An 18531-nucleotide genomic window follows, 5' to 3' on the forward strand; every position below is an offset into this window, starting at 1 on the left:
ATCAGTGTTACATGATAGTCTGCAGGACCCAGGAATTACCTGCATATCTACCAACTTGCAGTGTAGTTCCTGCACTCCACAGCCTCTTCTGTTCCATGCAAGTGGATTTTCTCCAGGGCAGGAGAAACTATTTCTAAGAAAAGAAACAGACTCAGCCAGCGCACAGTAACACTAATCCTCTTTTTAAATGTAAATAACAAAAGGGCTACCTTACATTGATCATGTTTTTACTTTGCAAGTTCTTGATTAGGGATGGGTTTTGATTATGCTTTTCTGATTACAATCCATGCTAAATTGAATAAAGTGATATTGATTCATTAAAATCCCGTGTCGATTTGTAAATTAACGTTATTATGCCTGAAACGCCAGCATCTCAGGTTAAACCTCACAACATGTCGTCAAACACCATGCAGCTAAAACAGTAACTGGGAGCAGGTTTACGGATTCTGCATACAAACGTGAACACAGAGCGCGGACCCGACGCGTCAGAGTCAGATTTTGGTGCGTCGTCAGGTCCGCGCTGTGTTTGCCTCTTTTTTCTTCGCTGGCTTCTGCAGCTGCAGGTTTCATAACTCTCTGTTTACATCTCTAAGTCTCACATGTGTCAGCTTTCTTTTAATAGATACGAAATTATGGATATATACTGTTAAATGATCAGAATTGTAATATTTCTGACTGAGGCAAAACTTTCCAGATTCCAATCAAATTGAATCGGATCCTGTATCGAATCAAAATGATTCTACAAATCAGTGACGATGCAGCCGTACTCAGCTCCCTAAGCATTTTCCCTTTCCAGTTCACAATCAATCCCACCCCTAGGTCAAAAATATGTATAGGACAATTGGCCTCATCTAATATTTTGTATGAACCTGTCCAGCTGTGATTAAACGACAAGTAGATGGAGGCAGGACTCCACAGCAGGGGCATACTCCATAATGTGCTGTGCGTTATCATATGTATATTATATATATTGCTCACTTATTGTATTTACCAACATCAAGGAGTTATGAGCAAAGAAAGGCCACCATAGTGCATGTTTAAATAGGGAAAGTTTATTGATCAAAATGTATTACGCAGATACGCATTACATTTTTTTTCAGCCCCCCAATCGAGAAAACAAAACCAATTACATGTTCAAAGCAACGGAACGGTGGCCCAATATCAGAGAGAACTCCACTCTTGAGTGAGCAGCGATGATTGAGCAGTCCGTTTTATTTTGCAGATTCAAGCTGCTCTTCAAAATTTTCACCACCAGATGTCACCGGAGAGGACTGTGTTGAAAAGCTTCGAGTAATGAACCGTTTTTCAATACAAGCTTCAGTGCTTCGGAAAGCTTCATTTGGCCATCACTAGGTGAGTGCAACCACATTTATCATCTACCACACCCATGAGACACACCCCACACCCGTGCACCAATACAGTGAGTCCATTTAAACCAACCCACTTAGTCAAAAAAGGAACAACTCATATGGCTCCTACAATAACTATTAGAAACTGGATTCACAATAATATTTCTAACAAACCATTTCTAACTGAGCAGCATTGTTTCCTTAGTCACACTGTTACTCTGAGAAATTTCAGAATGGACTGCTGGACCATAGTGACTAACCCTCAAACCCTCCTACCCACCTCGACATACAAACTCTGTGTGGCTTCACGTGTTCTGTTGATGTTTACATGATCGAAATAACTTGAACACAAACAAACAAACAAAGAGGAAGACCACACCGGAAGGAAAAAACTACAAGTCCCAGCATCCTCTGTGTTTAGGGCGGAGCAGTGAAAGTGAAAGCCTTCAGAGTAGCAGGAGGAGGAAGGTGGAGCTGAGGCCGGTCAGTGTTAACATGAATATGTTTCTTCTTATGACATAAAATAATTCCACGCTGTTCGTGTCTGTGGGTGAAATGTGAGGCCGGTCGGCTCCTCTGAGCGCTGGTTTCCTGTAAGTAGAGAGGAAGTGAGTTTAGCTGAGCCTCCGTTTAGTGTGAGAGAGCAGGAGGAGAGTGAGAGCTGTGCTGAGGCAGGGTGAGTGTAAACACCGCTCTGACATTACTGTGTCTCTGTGGCGGGAGCAACAGGCTCCGTCAGTGGAGGCAAAAATAATCAGACTTTGGTTTTTCAAAGGAAACAACTTTATGTCGGAAGTTCCCGCACGCTCATTGGATAACGGTGTGTCAATCGCAAGTTATTAGCCAATGAGCGTGCGGATTCACAGAAAGACCCGCCTTTATCACGGGACTTTAAAAACAACAATGGCGACAGAAACTCTGTGAGTGGAGTTCAGGGTGACGTTATGAAACTGTGACGTTTGAGCCACTTCCTGTTCTCAGTCCCAGCGTCCTGATCACCGAGGTTTCTGTTGCTCTGATATCTGATATTGATTATATCGGTAAACAGGCTGTAGCATAAACATCAGGTCTGTTCTTCCTACCTCGCTTACTACATCCAAGACCAAATCATCGCGCTAACCGTGAGCTCGCTATCCCGGTTCTCCGAACACACCTGTTGTTGACGATTAGTACAGCTGGATGAAGTAATGTGACATCACTGGGTGTCGTAAAAGGGGCTACGCATCGATAGTAGAAACATTGATTGGCAACCCTTTGATTGGTCGGCGAAAATGTCGAAGGAGAGCGCTCGGTATTTTTCGGCAGCAGAGCAAGAACTCCTGAGTGAGGGATTTCAGGAGTTTCAGAGTTTAATTAAAACGCAAGGGAATACTGCAAAGGCTGCAAAAGCAAGGAGAGAGGGCTGGCAGGAAGTTGCTGACAAATTAAACTCGTAAGTAATTTAATAATAACAACAATAATAATAATAATAATAATAATGGATTTGATTTATATAGCGCTTTTCAAGGCACCCAAAGTGCTTTACAATGCTACTATTCAGTCACTCTCACATTCACACACTGGTGGAGGCAGCTACGGTTGTAGCCACAGCTGCCCTGGGACAGACTGACAGAAGCCAGGCTGCCATATCGCACCATCGGCCCCTCTGGCCAACACCAGTAGGCGGTAGGGTAGATTTATCATATCACACTATATTATCCAATATTATATTACATTATATTATATTATAATATGTTATATTATATCCTCTTTCACATTAGAGCCACAACAGGACCCACTAGAACATGGGAACAAGTAAAAGTGAAATATAAGAATATTCTACAGAATGGTAATATTTATCACTTATATTGCTTTTAGTCTCTTGGAAAGAGACCCTGAAATAATCTGTTTGTTTGTTTATAACAGCAACCAAGAAAAGGGCAGAGCAAAAAAAGACAGGTGGTGGTCCTGCACCCCCTCGTCAACAAGTTGGTTACGTAAATAATACCCTCACGGGAAAATCGATATCTCTCAATGAGCACACTGTCGCGCTGAGCTAAAGGATCCTGTCTATCCCGCAATATACGCTGGATTCTGAGGACTCTCCTTATCAATCTTGCACCTTCCACAATGGGTGGCTCGCGTAAACGGACAGGATATGACTGCGACAGACTTCCCAAATCCACCTTCGCTTTTATAGCCGTGGTCTCTCATCTTGATTACACGAAGTAATTTACTATTACTACTCTGAAATATGAATTACATCTGTAATAATCACATACATGTAATAGAATGTTAATAGTACATTTCCCTTTTTTAGGAAATGACCTGTATGTATCTGTGTGAAATCAATAACAGGATCAGGTGCTGCATTATCTTTAGTTACATTGATGTTATTTATTTATGGTGAAACAGTGGTAAAATATCGCTGTTGCTTTCGTATACATGAAGCGGACATACCTGAGTGGCCGCGATCTAATCCTGTTTACATAAAGTAAACCTGCTCGGGACCTGCTTACGGCTCTGTTGCTATGGCAGCAAGTCCCGGATGAGCTTCGGGGAACCGAACGACCCAAGATCACGCGAAATCGTCAGCAATCAAATCCAGCTAACTTACTTAGCGAGGTACGAAGAACGGGCCCCGGGGCCCTATTTCAGGAAGCCGGTTTAGAAAACTCAGAGTGAAAAACGATACTCAGGGTTGAGTAACACCGAACTGTCCAACTCGGAATATTCGGTTTCAGAAAGGCTGATAACAATTAGTTCAGTCAACGCGGAGTTGCTTTAACCCCAAGTTAAACGCGCGCACGAGGATACATAAAGCCCTGATTAGTGGAGCACAGATTAAGCGAGTCACCATGGAGACGGAGGGAAAGAAGGCGCGGTCAATGTATTTTACAGCGCTTGAGGCCGAAATTCTGATGGCAGTATATGCCGATAACATGCAAATTTTGCGGAAAAAAAGTAACACAGCCTCAGCTGCAAAAGAAAGGGAGCATGCACGGCAAAACATAGCCGACAGAGTCAATGCGTGAGTGTTAATTTAAACATTGATCGAGGGATTTCCACCCATTTAACACGTTATTTTATTATATTTTATTTTTTATTTCATACATTTTATTTTGTGATGTGATGTGAGCGCAGGTGCAACCCAACAGGCCCCAAACGTTCCTGGCAGCAAGTAAAAATGAAATATAAAAATATAGTCCAAACAGGTAAGGTGTAATTGTATTATGAGCCATAGTGCTTGGTCTGTTTGTCCCATGTAAATCAATTGCAGTTAGAGGCTACATTAATTTCCCCTCTGTAAGCACTTATTGAAATTATCTGAGCACATTACAAGTACATATTTGCTTACTCTGTATGCTCAAATGTGACCCGTTATAGCCAACAGGAAAAAAGCGGAGGCCCGAAAAACAGGTGGAGGTCGTCCACCACCACCACTCACAGAGGCTGAGCAGTTGGCTTCCACATTTGTGATAATGTTGGCAGCATCACATATGATCTTCACAGTGCAGAGAACACAAATTAGCATCCATTACTATAATGAAATAATTTGTTAGTTTGAAATGCTACAGGGAGCTATGTACCTGTACATTAATGCTGTGGAAAGACTTCCTGTTCACATAGTCTCCTTCATTTACTGAAGGAGCAATGATTGGAATGTGAGTGCCATCTATACAGCCAATCACGCCTGGGAACCGTGAGAATAAATGTAAAATTTAAGTAGTAGTTCAAGTATCACCACATCATGAATTAAGTTTTGGTCATCCTGATACCTGCAATTTTGTGGCATCCCTCTTTGATGAATCTTGTGGGTCTGTGACCGGGGAACACCACAAACGAGTACAGGAGACGTTTCAGTGCAACTGTAACATTCCTGACTGCCCGACAGACGGTAGCCTTGGAAACGTGCTCAGCGTCACCAATATTATACAGAAAGCTCCCGTTTGCAAGAAACCGAAGTGCGATACAAATAATATGTACAGAACTGAGAGAATGTCCGCGATGTGTCACATGAGCAATATTAGGCCTGAGGATGTTATTCAAATAAATTATAGATTGTGCTGAGAAACGGTAACGTTCGCACAGAAAATCATCAGGAAATGATAAAATGTCCAAACGCGCTCTGATCACTCTCTCCCGGCGGAGAGCTCTGCGGAGAATTTGGGCTTCACGATCTACTGGCTCTTCAAGGAAGGAGCACGCCATGTCTGACACTTCCTACAGTCAGGTTTCCGACACAGAGGCGGAGAACGTCAGGGTTAGTTGAAGTAAACCTGCTAGGGGGCAGGTTAGCTTCACGGAGTGTGTCGTCATAGTAACTCACTCAGAATTAATCTAAACTCGCTTTGTGAAACCGAAAACCCAGAGTTTTCGTTAACTCAGGGTATACTTACTCAGAGTTTGCACTAAACCGGCTTCTTGAAACAGGGCCCTGGTCTGTTCTGAAAACTGGCTTTATTTTTTCAAAGTAAGGGAATATCTGTGGTGTGATACCGCGGGCTCATGGGCTAAGGACTTGGATTGACAAGTCAAGCGCAGATGATTGTGTTGTTTCTTATAAAGGCTTGTGTGTGTGTGTCTTCCTATGTGTGTCCTTGTGTCAGTGGAACTGAATCAGTGTGTTAGAGAAAGTGCTCCTCTGCTGTGCCGTCATCGTGTGGATGCTTCTTTTAAAGTTGGAACTCATGTTTTTATGATCTGCTTCATTTCATTGAACCTTTATTTCTAACCATGAAGTCCCTTTCAGGTTACAGCCTCCTGGTTAGGTTTAGGCTGTTATTGTGCTTCAGGCTGAAACATGAGGAGTAAGGAGTGGGGCTGGTTAGCCCTCATGACCCTCACCATAACACATACGTCACAGGACAGTGTTTACCACAGAAACTCCATGAAATGATCAATGAGAACTTTAGAAACCCGTCAGTGTGATGCTTCCAGTACAACAGCACCTCTGAGTGTGTGTGTTTGCCTCTCAGACTAACTCCACCCTGACATCAAGAAGATGGAGGAAGAGGATGGAGCAGGATCTGCAGCATCCAGCTGTGTGTCTGTGAGGAGTGACTGGTCCAAAGGAGAACCTCCAGACTTCAGTAATGAACCTGCAGCAACAATGTAAGAGAGCTGCTGACTCATTTATTCAGTGTAAATAATGATTTTTGATGCAATGGAGAAGAAAAATGACAAAAACAGTTTTAAAAATAAGGATTAAAATATTACAAACTATGTTTTTGAGTTTCCTGATGTAGTACAAAAATATATGAACATAACTGTATATAGGGCAGATATTTTACGGTTCTTTTAGGCAGCACCAAAAAACAAAAAGACTATTTTTAAGCTGTCTGAGGTAGTGAGTCAACATGTCACACTGGGTCAAAGGTCAGGGAGTAAAAGTATGTTTTAAAGGAGGTTTAAAAGCAGCGAGTGAAGGAGCCTGTCGAGGTAAATCGTTCCATAACTGATCAAATTCAGTTGGTGGACCTCTGTGTGAAATCAAGCATCTGGTCCACAGAGAGGATAACCCTCACATGGGCTGTACAACATTATATAGTGAGACAAAAACAGAGATTATCGTAGCCATGGCTCTCTCGCATGGACGTGGCAGTCTTGCTGTCTGCTGCGAATCCTCCCCGTACCTCCGTGACCTCGTCTGGTATCTGCTCCCTCCTCTGTAAGAGACAGTAAAGGAAAACACGTCTCTGCCTAGTCTTGAAAATCTCATCTTATCATCCATTGTTCTTCTAGGGCCTCTTCTTCTTGTGGCCTCAGCTAACTGCTAATATTTAAATGGCTAACAATAACATGTGTGCCAGCCAGGTTAACATTTGTGATGAACTATGATTAATTAACTGATGTTGAAACTGGAGCTTTACTGACCTCTGAAATTCCTCCTAAAGTGTTATTCAGTGTTGTGACAGTCAGCTGCTTCAGCTGCTGCTGGGATGGGCTGTGGCAAAGAGAGCAGAGAAAAACTCTGATTTTCTCTGCTGATGGTTTCTGGTGTTTGGGTCTGTTTTTCTGTATTTATGCAGATAAAGTGTAAACTCAGATGAATTATACCATCAAATTTTAAAGGAAAATATCAGAATGAGCAAGTTGGGATTAGTATCTTGCCCAAGGATATTTGACACGCAGACTGGAGGAGCCTGGGATCGAACCATCAACCGTCCGATCAGTAGGTGACCAGCTCTACCTCCTGAGCTACAGCCACCCTGATTCATCAGATTTGAGGTGTTACCTCCTTTGACAGTATCACAGTATCAGCTTGAAGCACTTGTTGCTGCTGAGTTTGCATCTTTTGCTGTGAAGTACAGCCAGACTTTTGACCGCTTCACCTTGGACATTTTTAATCTGTAGCTCTGCTCTAAAAGAACGTACGTACCTGGACCCGCCTACTATCCTCGGAAACGTAAAATGATTGGCTAGAATCCAAAGTGTATGACATCTCAGGAAAAAAAGCACTGAAATGTGCGCTGCTTTTTGGTCTGGTTACTACCGTTTATGTCAGAACTGGTGCCATAATGGCACCGGATACCGGTACCCATCCCCAGTTAGGAGGCAATGGTAGAGAAGGAAAGACAGGAGAGTGGAGGTGATGTATCTAAATGCATCTGAACAAAGCAGAAGTGCACACCAAACTCAACGGATAGTCAAATGTAGAATCACAGAACAGAACTGCAGGCTGAGTTTGGATGTTTGACTTTGTCTTTCACTCCTCTCTGTGGCTCACACACACAGTGACGTCAGACACATTCACACTCACTGTTTCATCTGCTTTGTGCACAAACTCATTACTTTCTTCCTTCAATGATCTACATACTACGTGCTGCCCACTGAATACTTTGCAATGTATTTCATCTCGTTCACACACAAAATAGGCACCAGTGAGAGCTCTGGCCTCCTTACATATTGGTGGAGAAACCAAACGCTCAATGCCCTCAGCGGCGGAGGAAAAACCTCCTTTCAGTGGAGAAACCATCCTTAACCCTCCTTGAAAACTGGCGAAGAAACCAGACCTCCTTATGTATGTGTGTGTGTATATGCATGTGCTTGAATGTGTGTGTGTGTATTTGTGTTTGGAGGTGCGTTTGTGTGACATCCTGCTCACCAAAAGGGTAATAAAAGCAGGAAGCTTATTAACCAAGAAAACAGAACCTTCAGATAGGATGTCCCCATAATAAAATGTGAACTATGATTCACATTGGGGATGTCCCCCACCAGCAGACTGGTTGCGGAGGAAACAAAGGAATGTCTTTGATCCTGCTGCTTGAACTAAGACTTACAAATTTAAGTAACAATGACAACATTTAACAGTTTGACTCCAACAGCTGCCAGCTGGAATTGAAATGTAATTTAAATGAAGGATTGAAGGTTACTGGGTTTTTTGAATGTAGAGATCACATGAACGTATATGAATTGTATGATATGTCTCTTCTATTGTTCTATTATCGTACTCTGTTGTTGATTGTGATTGGTTTTATTTATTTCTTCAGTGGTTGTAGTGTTTTAATATTTAGTCATTTTTTCCATTATTGTAATTGTGTATAAAGTTTAATTTGAATGAAAGTTACACTCAAATGCTTTCAGTGTTGCTGTGTTGAGTGTTTGCATGTTTAATGTTTGTATGGAAGACACAGAAAGACATGTGACTAAAGAAATCTGTGCTAGAGGGACATTTCAAAAAAATAGTAGAAAACAAAACCGATGATGAATTCTTTAGAGAATTTTCTAGAAATCTTTTTCTTTCTAAACAGAATTCAGAATATTGATGTTTGAGCTGGAAGCTGTTTCTACAGGATCCTGATGGACACTCAAAGGTTTTAGAAAATGTTCTCATCATTTGTTTACAGCACAATATCAACGTATGTAAATCAAAACAACAAAAATGCACAAGTGGTGTGTGAGAGTACAAATTCTAGAATCAGAACTGCTGATTTCATTACTCTTAACTTTTAAAGGCAGATTTTGTATCTGAGAGCAGGGACACTTGCTGTGTTCAGTGTGACTGTAAATTCAGGCTACCCTTGATTTAGTAGTTCGATGTTTTTAAACTGTTTCATTTATAAGGCTCATTAAAAGCCATTTGAACAGAACATTTTTGTATTTATAACGAAAAGTTTTAGAATTATTTTTGTGGTCAAAAAAGGAGGAGAAACAAACGGAGGGTGTGTTGTTCAGGAAGTACAGACTGTAGCTCAGCAGGTAGAATTACTAACTGGAAGGTTGGAGGTTTGATCCCTGGCTGCTCCAGTCAGCCACGGTATCCTTGGGCAAGATATGGAACCCCGACTTGCTCTCCGATGCATCCATCATAGTGGCATTGTTAGAAAAAGAAGTGCTTGTGTGAATGAAGCACGCTGTATAAAATGCTTTGACTGCTCATATAGAAAAGCAGCTTATAAGAATTGGTTCATTTTCCAGATAATTCCACTAGTAAGACAACAGACATTTGGGAGGCTTTCTCTGAGAGTAACACTGAAAGTCTTGCTGCTCCTCCACAAAATGAACTCTTCAGTTTAGATTTGATTAAAGACACAGCTCAGCTAAACACAACTCAAACTAATCTACACTATTTTTCTTTATTACGCAGCATTTTTTATAACTATTTCCAGATGTTTCTAAAGATGAAAACAGAATTAAACTCCAGCCTGATCCGTTTCTGAGGTTCCTGACTCTGAACGTCCCTCAAACGCCTCTCTGATCGTCTCCTTCCGTTGCTTTTACTTTGGCTTTCGTGAATGTTGTGGCGCAGTTGATCGTCTCCATGTTAAGGTAATGTTAGCAGTCGGTACTATTTTCCTGGCTAACATCAGCTGTGTGCAGCTTAGTTTCAGCATAAATCTGCTTCGTTTTATGTGAGATCAGAGTCTGGGAATGAGACAGAAACAGTTAGTTGATGATCAGCAGCTCAGAGTCGATGTTACTGTGGATCCACTGACTGATGACTGTAGGCAGCTTCTCCTGCCTCCATCAGTCTGTTATGGAAGCTCGTTTCCGCCACAAAAAAGGATCCATTCTCGAAATTTCGACTTGTAACTCGAAATTTTGAGAAAAGTAGCTCGAAATTTCGAGTTAGTTCTGCCAATCAGTAATCTACGTAGAATGCGCACTCAAAACCGGATCGCAACAAATCTGCACTTTCGAGAGTACGTTTGCTGATATTAACGCCATGTGATTCAGCTAATAACAGAAGGATTTCATCATCTCTGAAGCCACACGGAAAATTATCTGCAATTTGTGCATTTATGACTGGCTGTAATTCTGGTATCTTTAGCTGTAGCATTTGTAGCTGAGGGCTTCAGCTTCCGGGTAACAAGGAAATTACGTCATTCACGTAAATTACTGATTAACAGTTAGTTTTCTCAAAATTCCAAGTTAATAATCAAATCAAATCCATTTATTTTTACAGCACTTTTCACAGGATAAAACCACAAAGTGCTTCACAGTAATATAAAACAGAAATACATAAAATAATCAAACACACAGCACAAATCTAATTAAAAGCTAATCTAAATAAATGAGTCTTAAGCTGCTTTTTAAAAGAATAAATACAGTCAAGTCAAAGTAAAGATGGAGGGAGAGCACTCCACAGCCTGGGGGCCACCGCTCTAAACATCAGTCTCCTCTGGTCTTAAAACGAGTTCGTGGGACTACCAACAGCCTTTGATGAGAAGATCTCAGGCTGCGAGAGGGAGCGTGGGGCTCTAAAAGATCAGAAATGTAAGCAGGGGCATCACAAGTCAAAGCTTTAAAAGTCAGTACCAAGATTTTAAAATGAATTCTGAAGTGTACTGGAAGCCAGTGTAATGAGCGTAACACTGGTGTAACGTGCTCTCTTTTTGGTGTCTTAGTTAAAAGCCTTGCAGCAGCATTCTGGACTAACTGAAGAGGCTCAAGATTCCTTTTGCTCAAACACAGAAAAAGGCTGTTACAATAATCTAAGCGAGAAGAAATTAAAGCATGAATAACCTTTTCTAACTCAGACAGCAAAGTTCGCAGTTTGGAGATGTTTCTTAGCTGAAAAAGGCAGCTCCTAATTAACTGTGAGCGTGTTGTTGTAGGGACATGGCAGAACCAAAGATCACACCGAGGTACCTGAGGCTCAGCTGAACAGATGAGCCGAGAGAACCAAGATGCTGTTTGATTAGAGATATCTGGTTGTCGGGGGCAATAATTAATGTTTCTGACTTCTCAGAGTTCAACTGTAAGTAGTTGTCACCAAGCCTCTGTTCAATGGAAGCTAAACATTTAATTAAAGAGGACAGTTTATGGACTTCCATCGGCTTAAAAGAGCAATAGAGCTGAATATCATCAGCATAGAAGTGATAAGACACCTCAGGGTACTGCCTAATTATAAGTCCTAGAGGTAACATGCACAAAAGAAATAGAATAGGACCCAGAACTGAACCCTGCGGTACCCCACATGTCAGATCTTTAGAATGTGACATAAACCGATTCGCAAAAACACTAAAAGATATGTTGGAGAGGTGTGACTGAAACTACTTCAAAGCCAGACCAGACACACAGACTACGTCACGGAGCCTGTTAATCAGGATGGTCAATGGTGTCAAAGGCAGACCAACAAAACCATGACTGAGGATGCTCCGGAGTCAGCTGACATCATAATGTCACTAGAGACTTTAAGTAATGCGGTTTCTGTTGAGTGACTTTTACGGAAACCTGACTGAAATTTGTCATAAATTTCATGTTTTTCTAAAAAAGTGGTAAGCTGATCTGCAACTACTTTTTCCAGAATTTTGATAATAATGGAAGCTTAGAGATAGGCCTATAATTCTTAAGCTGAGTTGGATCCAAACTGCTCTTTTTTAATATCTGCTCAACCACAGCATGCTTACAGAACGTAGGGACCACACCTGTTAAAAGAGAGGCATTGCATATCTCTACAATAGAGCGGCCAATGGCAGAGAGAGCATTTTTAAACAGCCCAGCAGGTAGAATGTCATTTGCACAAGTGGTAATTTTCATTTTATCCAGCAGGAGTGAAAGGTCATGTATGGTCATTGGGTTAAACACTGACAGTAAATGAGGGGGAGGTGGCCCAGAGACACAAACAGATGGTATTGAAGAGCCAATGCTCATACAGACATTATTAACTTTATCCAGAAAGAAATTCAGAAACTCATCACTCTCAGATATGGAGGTCACTGGTACTGGGTGGACCACGGGGGAAACAATAGAGTTTATGGAGTCAAACAGTACCTTGGAATTTCTCTTGCTTGATGATATTAACTGAGAAAAATATCCTGATCTGGCTGTTTTTATGGTTTCATGTAAGGAAACCCAAAGTTCCCTAAGGTGGAGCCTGTGAACTTCGAGTTTGGTTGATTTCCAAAGGCGTTCTACTTTCCTACAGATTCTTTTGACCTTCCTTATGTCATCATTTATCCATGGATAAGCTCTATTTGAGGCAGCAATCACAGATTTCATAGGTGACACTGAATTTAAAATCTCCAAGCAGTGATTATTAAAACACTGTGTAGCAACATCAGCATCAGTACAGCCATTGATCGCATGAGGGTCCAACAAATTAGAAAACTTCAAAGCAACATCCTGATTTATGAACCGCTTATGGAACATGAGATTAGAAGGTGGTGCGTACAGAGGGAAGACTAAAAGTAACACAGGAATGGTCACTCACTTGTACGTCTTTAACACAGACATTAGTTATGTCTAAGCCAAGAGAAAACACAAGGTCCAAGGTGTGGCCTTTAACATGGGTGGGTCCAGAGACATGCTGAATGAAACTAAAAGAGTCTGTAATGGATAAAAAGTCAGAGGCCATGCTACAGCTAAGATCATCCACGTGGAGGTTGAAATCCCCAATCATTAAGACTTTCTCCAGTTTAATAATGGAAGATAAAAAGTCCGTAAAATCTTTAATGAAAACACCAGCGAGGCCGGGAGGGCGGTAAATTAAAACACAATAAAATATATCTGAAGAACCAACCTTAAGAAGTTGTGACTCAAAGGAAGGGAAAAACTCAGAGTCCATAGTCCTGCAAGTGAAATTGTTTCGGTGAACAGCGACCAGACCACCACCACGACGGTCCAAACGCGGAGTCCCAATGAAGCGACAGCCGACCGGGCAGAGCTCATTAAGGTGGATGAATTCATTCTCCCGCTGCCAAGATTCTGTGAGAAACATGAAGTCCAGACTATTACTGCTAAAAAAGTCATTCAGTACAAATGATTTGTTGGCTATGGAACGAGCGTTCAGGAGAGCGATCTGAAGCGGAGGTGACAGGCTGACGTCATCAACAGCTGATTGACGGGGAATTGACAGCAGACACCTGGAAAGAGGACGTAGTCTCCCGGTACCTCTAGCTGTGGAATTGTGGTCTTGTAGAATGATAGGCCAAAGTGAAAACATCCCGCATCTCCAGACAAGACGCCGATCCAGGTAATCGTTCTGTTCGCCCGTGATGAAAAGCCGGCTAGGTGGTAACCGATCGGCCTTATCCGCGTCCTGGAGGGGAACCGGTACCAAATACCGGAGACGTTCTCTACCATGGAGCGGAAGAAATCCCCTCTGTCGGGCCCGTTTCCTTTTAGCCTGGACACCAGACCTACAGCCCCTTCTAGACGATCTCCTTAACCTTGTTCTTGCTCCTGGGTTATTATTTGGAGCTAAGAACAGGTACCGGTAGTCGGGAGAGGGAGGAGGGCAGACAAACGGCGGAGGGAAAGCCTGGTGGTAGCTCTGCCAGCTGTCAAAAGTTTTTTCCATACATATTTTGATACTCAACAATGTATGTGAACTGTAGATCCGAGTAGCAATTAGACCTTCATGATATATCACAGATGAGATGAGAAGATAAAAAATAATATACTGAAGCAGTCGGCAAAAACACGGAGCAGCAACAGCGGCCAAGCCGAACACAGGCGCCATGTTGCAATTCCTACGAGTTACTGATGCTCGTAGGAATGGGCGTCAGTAACCCTTTTGACTGCTAATAAGTCGAAATTACGAGAAAATAACTCAAAATTTCGAGTTATGGATCCTTTTTTTAGTGATGGAAACGGTCTTCCAGTCTGTGGATGTTCATTACCTGCTGACAGTGAGACAGGGGTGGCCTAAGAGTTGCTTTTCAGAAGTCGCTGCCAACACTTCATCTATAAAATGCATTTCTCTGCTCGTTCGCTATAGTCTGCTGTCGGATTTGTATGCAGGTTATTTTCCTTTTTCAGTTTAACTGGTGATATTCATTCGTGTATTGTAGGTGAATGTGCTGATGCTAGATCATAAATTCCGCAGAGTTAGTAAACTGTCCGTTTTTGTTCAATAATTCCTGTTTCATGTTCAAACCATCAGACAGAAACTCTGCGTTTGTTTTTATGTTCTTCAGCCTGTTGTTCTTGAGGTAATCTGTGATGTGTTTAATGACCTCTGAGGGTCATTTGAAGAGAAACAGAACTTCATCTTTAGAGCATAAGTGGGTTTTTGCCCTCTGTATGCCCGCGGTCAGGCTCTGTTTATTGTAGTATAACACTCATAGGACACGGTGTCCTGCTGCACACACACTGCACACAATGACAGCTGCAGAGTTTGTGTCTGATGTATGAAGTATGAAACACTGTTGGGCTAAAATCTGGTCAGAATGAATCCAGGTGCAGGTGTGTCAGTTTAGGACCACTGGACTAACATCCAATTGAACACAATATAAAGTGTATTCTGTAGTAACATCCTGGTGTTGCAGCAACAGTCAAACTCAAAATCTCAATTTGAACAAAGTTGGTAAAATGCTTCAGAAATTAGTAAAATACTAAAAAGTGTCTTGATGCTCAATCATGCAGTAACTCCCCAAAAAGTTGATTCTGTTCATCTGGATGTTTTCAGCAGCATGGATCAGTGTGAGGACAGAGAGGAGGGAGTGCCTCCCTCTAAAAGCACTCTGTGTGGGGAACATGAGAGCCAGACCAAAGCTCAGAGTTGAGATGACCATCTCTAACTGTCCATGACTCTTCTCCATGTCACAGCTCAGCACTCACATCACTGCTCCATCATTATTCACACTCATACCTCTGTGTGTGTTGTTTTAAAGCCCAGAGCTGTGGGGCGTACCAGGCTCAGCTGGACATAACCCTGAAACTAATCCAGAACCTGGACCTGAACCCAGCTGTGTTTCCTTAAAGAGCAACATGTCGGAGGATATCCATGTAAACTTTAACAAAAGACTGTTATGTGACAAAGAGTAAGTACATTATTTTTATGAGATTGTTCATCATGTCTTTAATTTAATATTTCCAGTTTTTCCTTTCTGTCTCATGAAGCTGTTACATTTATTGTTTTTCTTTTAGGATCAATAAGAGGCCAGAATCTCCTGGACCTGAACCCAGCTGTGTGTCTCTAAAGAGCAACAAGTCGAATGATATTCCTTTAAACTTTAAAGGATGTTCTTCTGCTGCTGAGAGGTAATGTGTGTCTAGATGTTGTTCCTGACTCTGTATTTTTGAATAAATCCTCATGTTTAATATCAGCTCAGCTCTTTTTCACACACATTTCTTTTTTTTTTTTGGGCTCAGATGGTGTGATTTATTTATTTATTTTTCAATATATTTTTATTGATTTTATAATTGAGCAGTATACAACAATCACCTTCAAAATAACACAATAGAAGGTGGACGGCAAGTCAACAAGGTGGTAATACAGCATACATGAATGTTAAGACAGAGTATATTTCACTTAAGTTTATCCATCAGGCTAATGACTGGTTGCCAAATCTTATAAAACACTCTCTCGGTTAGACAAGGTAAACCTGATTTTCTCCAGATGGAGTACATTTCCAAATTCTCTCAACCACATTTCGAAGGTAGGAGGTTTATCAGACTTCCAGCTTTCTAGCCACAAGTGTAGTCATTGACACAACCTTCGTCTCTGTCTTGTCCCTTGCCCATCCCGGTTCAGACACCCCGAACAATGCTGCAAAGGGGAACATGGGACGTTCCTGCCAATGGCTTTGGTCAGAAAATCAAACAAATGATTCCAAAAAAGCTGTAGTTTTTGGCATTGAAAGAAAAGGTGAGATAAAGTTCCTCGACCACTTGAACACTTAACACAGAGGGCTGAAACGTTCTTATATATTTTTTCCACTTTAGTGGGAGAAAAATGCAACCTATACACAACCTTAAATTGGATCAGACTATGTCTAGCATTTATAGAACTACAATATATATTCTTAATGCACTCTTGCCAGAGATCATCAGTAACATCCACCCCCAGTTCTTCCTGCCACTGCTCCCTAAAAGTATCAGATGAAGGACTGTATATATCCAGTAAGGCCCTGAAAAAGCGAGACACAGCACCTCTAGTGTAGGGCTCAACTGACACGAAGCTGTCAAGCACTGAGTTTCGAGGAATCAAATTGTATTGTGGAATAGATGGTTTGATGAGATCCCATGAGATCCCTCTTCCCTGCCATGTCACAAACGTGATGTCCTCCAGCCCAGGCCTGAAGGCATGATTGTTACATATTGGAGCATCCACATACATTTTAGGAGCCTTTACTGTGCCCAATAGTTGGTTCCAGACCTTAATTGAATTTTGAATCACAGGATTTCTGCCATATAGTGTATTCTTCACTTTTATCGGGCTATTAAGCAGGGCTGGAAGACAAGTTTGTCTACAAGACAGGTGTTCCATCATCAACCATGAAGGTTGTCCTTCCAAATCAGCACCTGGAGTGCACCTTCGCCAAAATGAAAAAATATTTAAGTGTGCTGCCATATAATATAATCTAAAATTTGGGAGTCCAAGGCCACCACAAGTCTTATGTTTAACAAGATGTTTTTTGGAAATTCTAGGAACCTTACCCGAGCACACAAAGGAGGATACAATAGATTCCAGCTTTTTAAAATATGACTGGGGAATGCACACTGGGATTGACTGAAAGATGTACAAAAATCTGGGCAAAACTACCATTTTGATGGCATTAATCCGCCCCACCATGGAAATTGGCAATGTGATCCAAAACTCAATATTCTTCTCCAATTGATTAACTTTTCTATCCCAATTTTGCTTTAAAGTTGTGACACCTTACGTGTGACTGTGATACCGAGACATTCAATCTTATCTAGCGCTATTCTAAATGGAGTATTATGCAGATAAGCCATGTCCACCCCATCCGACAGAGGCATAAGTTCACTTTTCGTCCAATTTATCTTATACCCTGAGAGAGAGCCAAATTCGTTAATAAGCTGCAATAGTGGACTGATCGAGGTCTTTTGATATGAATAAGACTACATCATCAACATAAGCAGAGAACTTATGAGGAACACCCTGATGTATAATCAGTAGTATATCAGAACTTAGCCGTATACGAGCTGCTAAAGGTTCTAGGGCCAGGGCAAAAATAAAAGGAGAAATGGGATCTCCCTGTCGCGTGCCCCTGTGCAATCGAAAAGGGTCTGATACATCATTATTAGTCCTTACCGAGGCCATAGGTCCTTTGCACAAAATTCTAATCCAATTGATAAAAGAATCACCAAATCCAAATTTGGATAATACAGTAAACATATACGGCCACTCGACCTGATCAAAAGCTTTTTCAGCATCCAAAGCTATTACCACAGAATCATCTGAACACCTAGCAGGACTATATATGAGATTAAATAATCTACGCAAATTAAAATAAATGTAGCGGTTAGGGATAAACCCTGTTTGATCCGGATGGATAAGTTTAGCAATATGATCTTTAAGGCGGTTTGATAACACTTTTGTTAATATCTTGGTCTCAACAGAAAGGAGAGATATAGGCCTATAGGACGAGACAGACATAGGATCGCGATCTTTTTTAAGAATCAATGAAATTACACCATGATATAATGAACTTCGCAAAGAGCCAGACAATTTTGAATAGTTAAACATACGCAAAATCAGAGGGGCTAGCAATGAGGAGTAAGCTTTATAAAACTCTGCTCCAAAACCATCTGGCCCAGGGGCCTTATTATTTGACATCTGTTGAATAGCTGTCTTAATCTCATCTAATGTGAAGTCCGCCTCCAAATCTGCAACTGCCTCATCGTCTAATTTTGGGAGATCACACTTTTCCAGAAAGTCCTTAATTAATGACTGACTCGCAGAACTCTTAGAGCTATAAAGATCATGATAAAAATCTTCAAAACACTTGTTTATTTCTTGGGGGTTTCTAGTGGTCCGCCCATGTTTGTTGTTGATTGATAGTAT

General features: G+C 41.5%; 2 protein-coding genes and 1 long non-coding RNA gene across 7 annotated transcripts in view; 2 read left to right on the top strand and 1 right to left on the bottom strand.

Moving 5' to 3' along the window:
- Window positions 1–1030: 1030 nt before the first annotated feature.
- Window positions 1031–2529, bottom strand: LOC146575260 (uncharacterized). The gene is made up of 2 exons (XR_014892103.1): window positions 2432–2529; window positions 1031–1940 (listed from the first exon to the last, which is right to left on the bottom strand). It is a non-coding gene; the product is annotated as an uncharacterized LOC146575260 (long non-coding RNA).
- Window positions 2530–6313: 3784 nt separating this feature from the next.
- LOC146575261 (NACHT, LRR and PYD domains-containing protein 12-like) overlaps window positions 6314–18531 on the top strand; it is a 33494-nt gene continuing 21276 nt past the window's right edge. For 4 of the 5 annotated variants that reach the window (XM_085269888.1, XM_085269891.1, XM_085269893.1 and 1 more), the window contains exons 1-3: window positions 6314–6443; window positions 15392–15541; window positions 15648–15761. In XM_085269888.1, the coding sequence (XP_085126014.1) occupies window positions 6334–6443; window positions 15392–15541; window positions 15648–15761 (374 nt within the window). In that variant the 5' untranslated portion in view covers window positions 6314–6333. The remainder of the gene's footprint in view (window positions 6444–15391; window positions 15542–15647; window positions 15762–18531) is intronic. The other variant, XM_085269890.1, reaches the window with a different exon arrangement.
- Window positions 10076–18531, top strand: part of LOC146575262 (NACHT, LRR and PYD domains-containing protein 12-like) — a 121306-nt gene continuing 112850 nt past the window's right edge. Inside the window, exon 1 of the mRNA XM_085269905.1 lies at window positions 10076–10100. The gene's annotated coding sequence lies outside the window, so the exon portion shown is untranslated. The remainder of the gene's footprint in view (window positions 10101–18531) is intronic.

This window comes from Mchenga conophoros, linkage group LG4 (genome assembly GCF_057382185.1).
Source record: "Mchenga conophoros isolate Kocher_MC1m ecotype Shallow Benthic linkage group LG4, M_conophoros_male_GT1.1, whole genome shotgun sequence".
NCBI lineage: Eukaryota > Metazoa > Chordata > Actinopteri > Cichliformes > Cichlidae > Mchenga > Mchenga conophoros.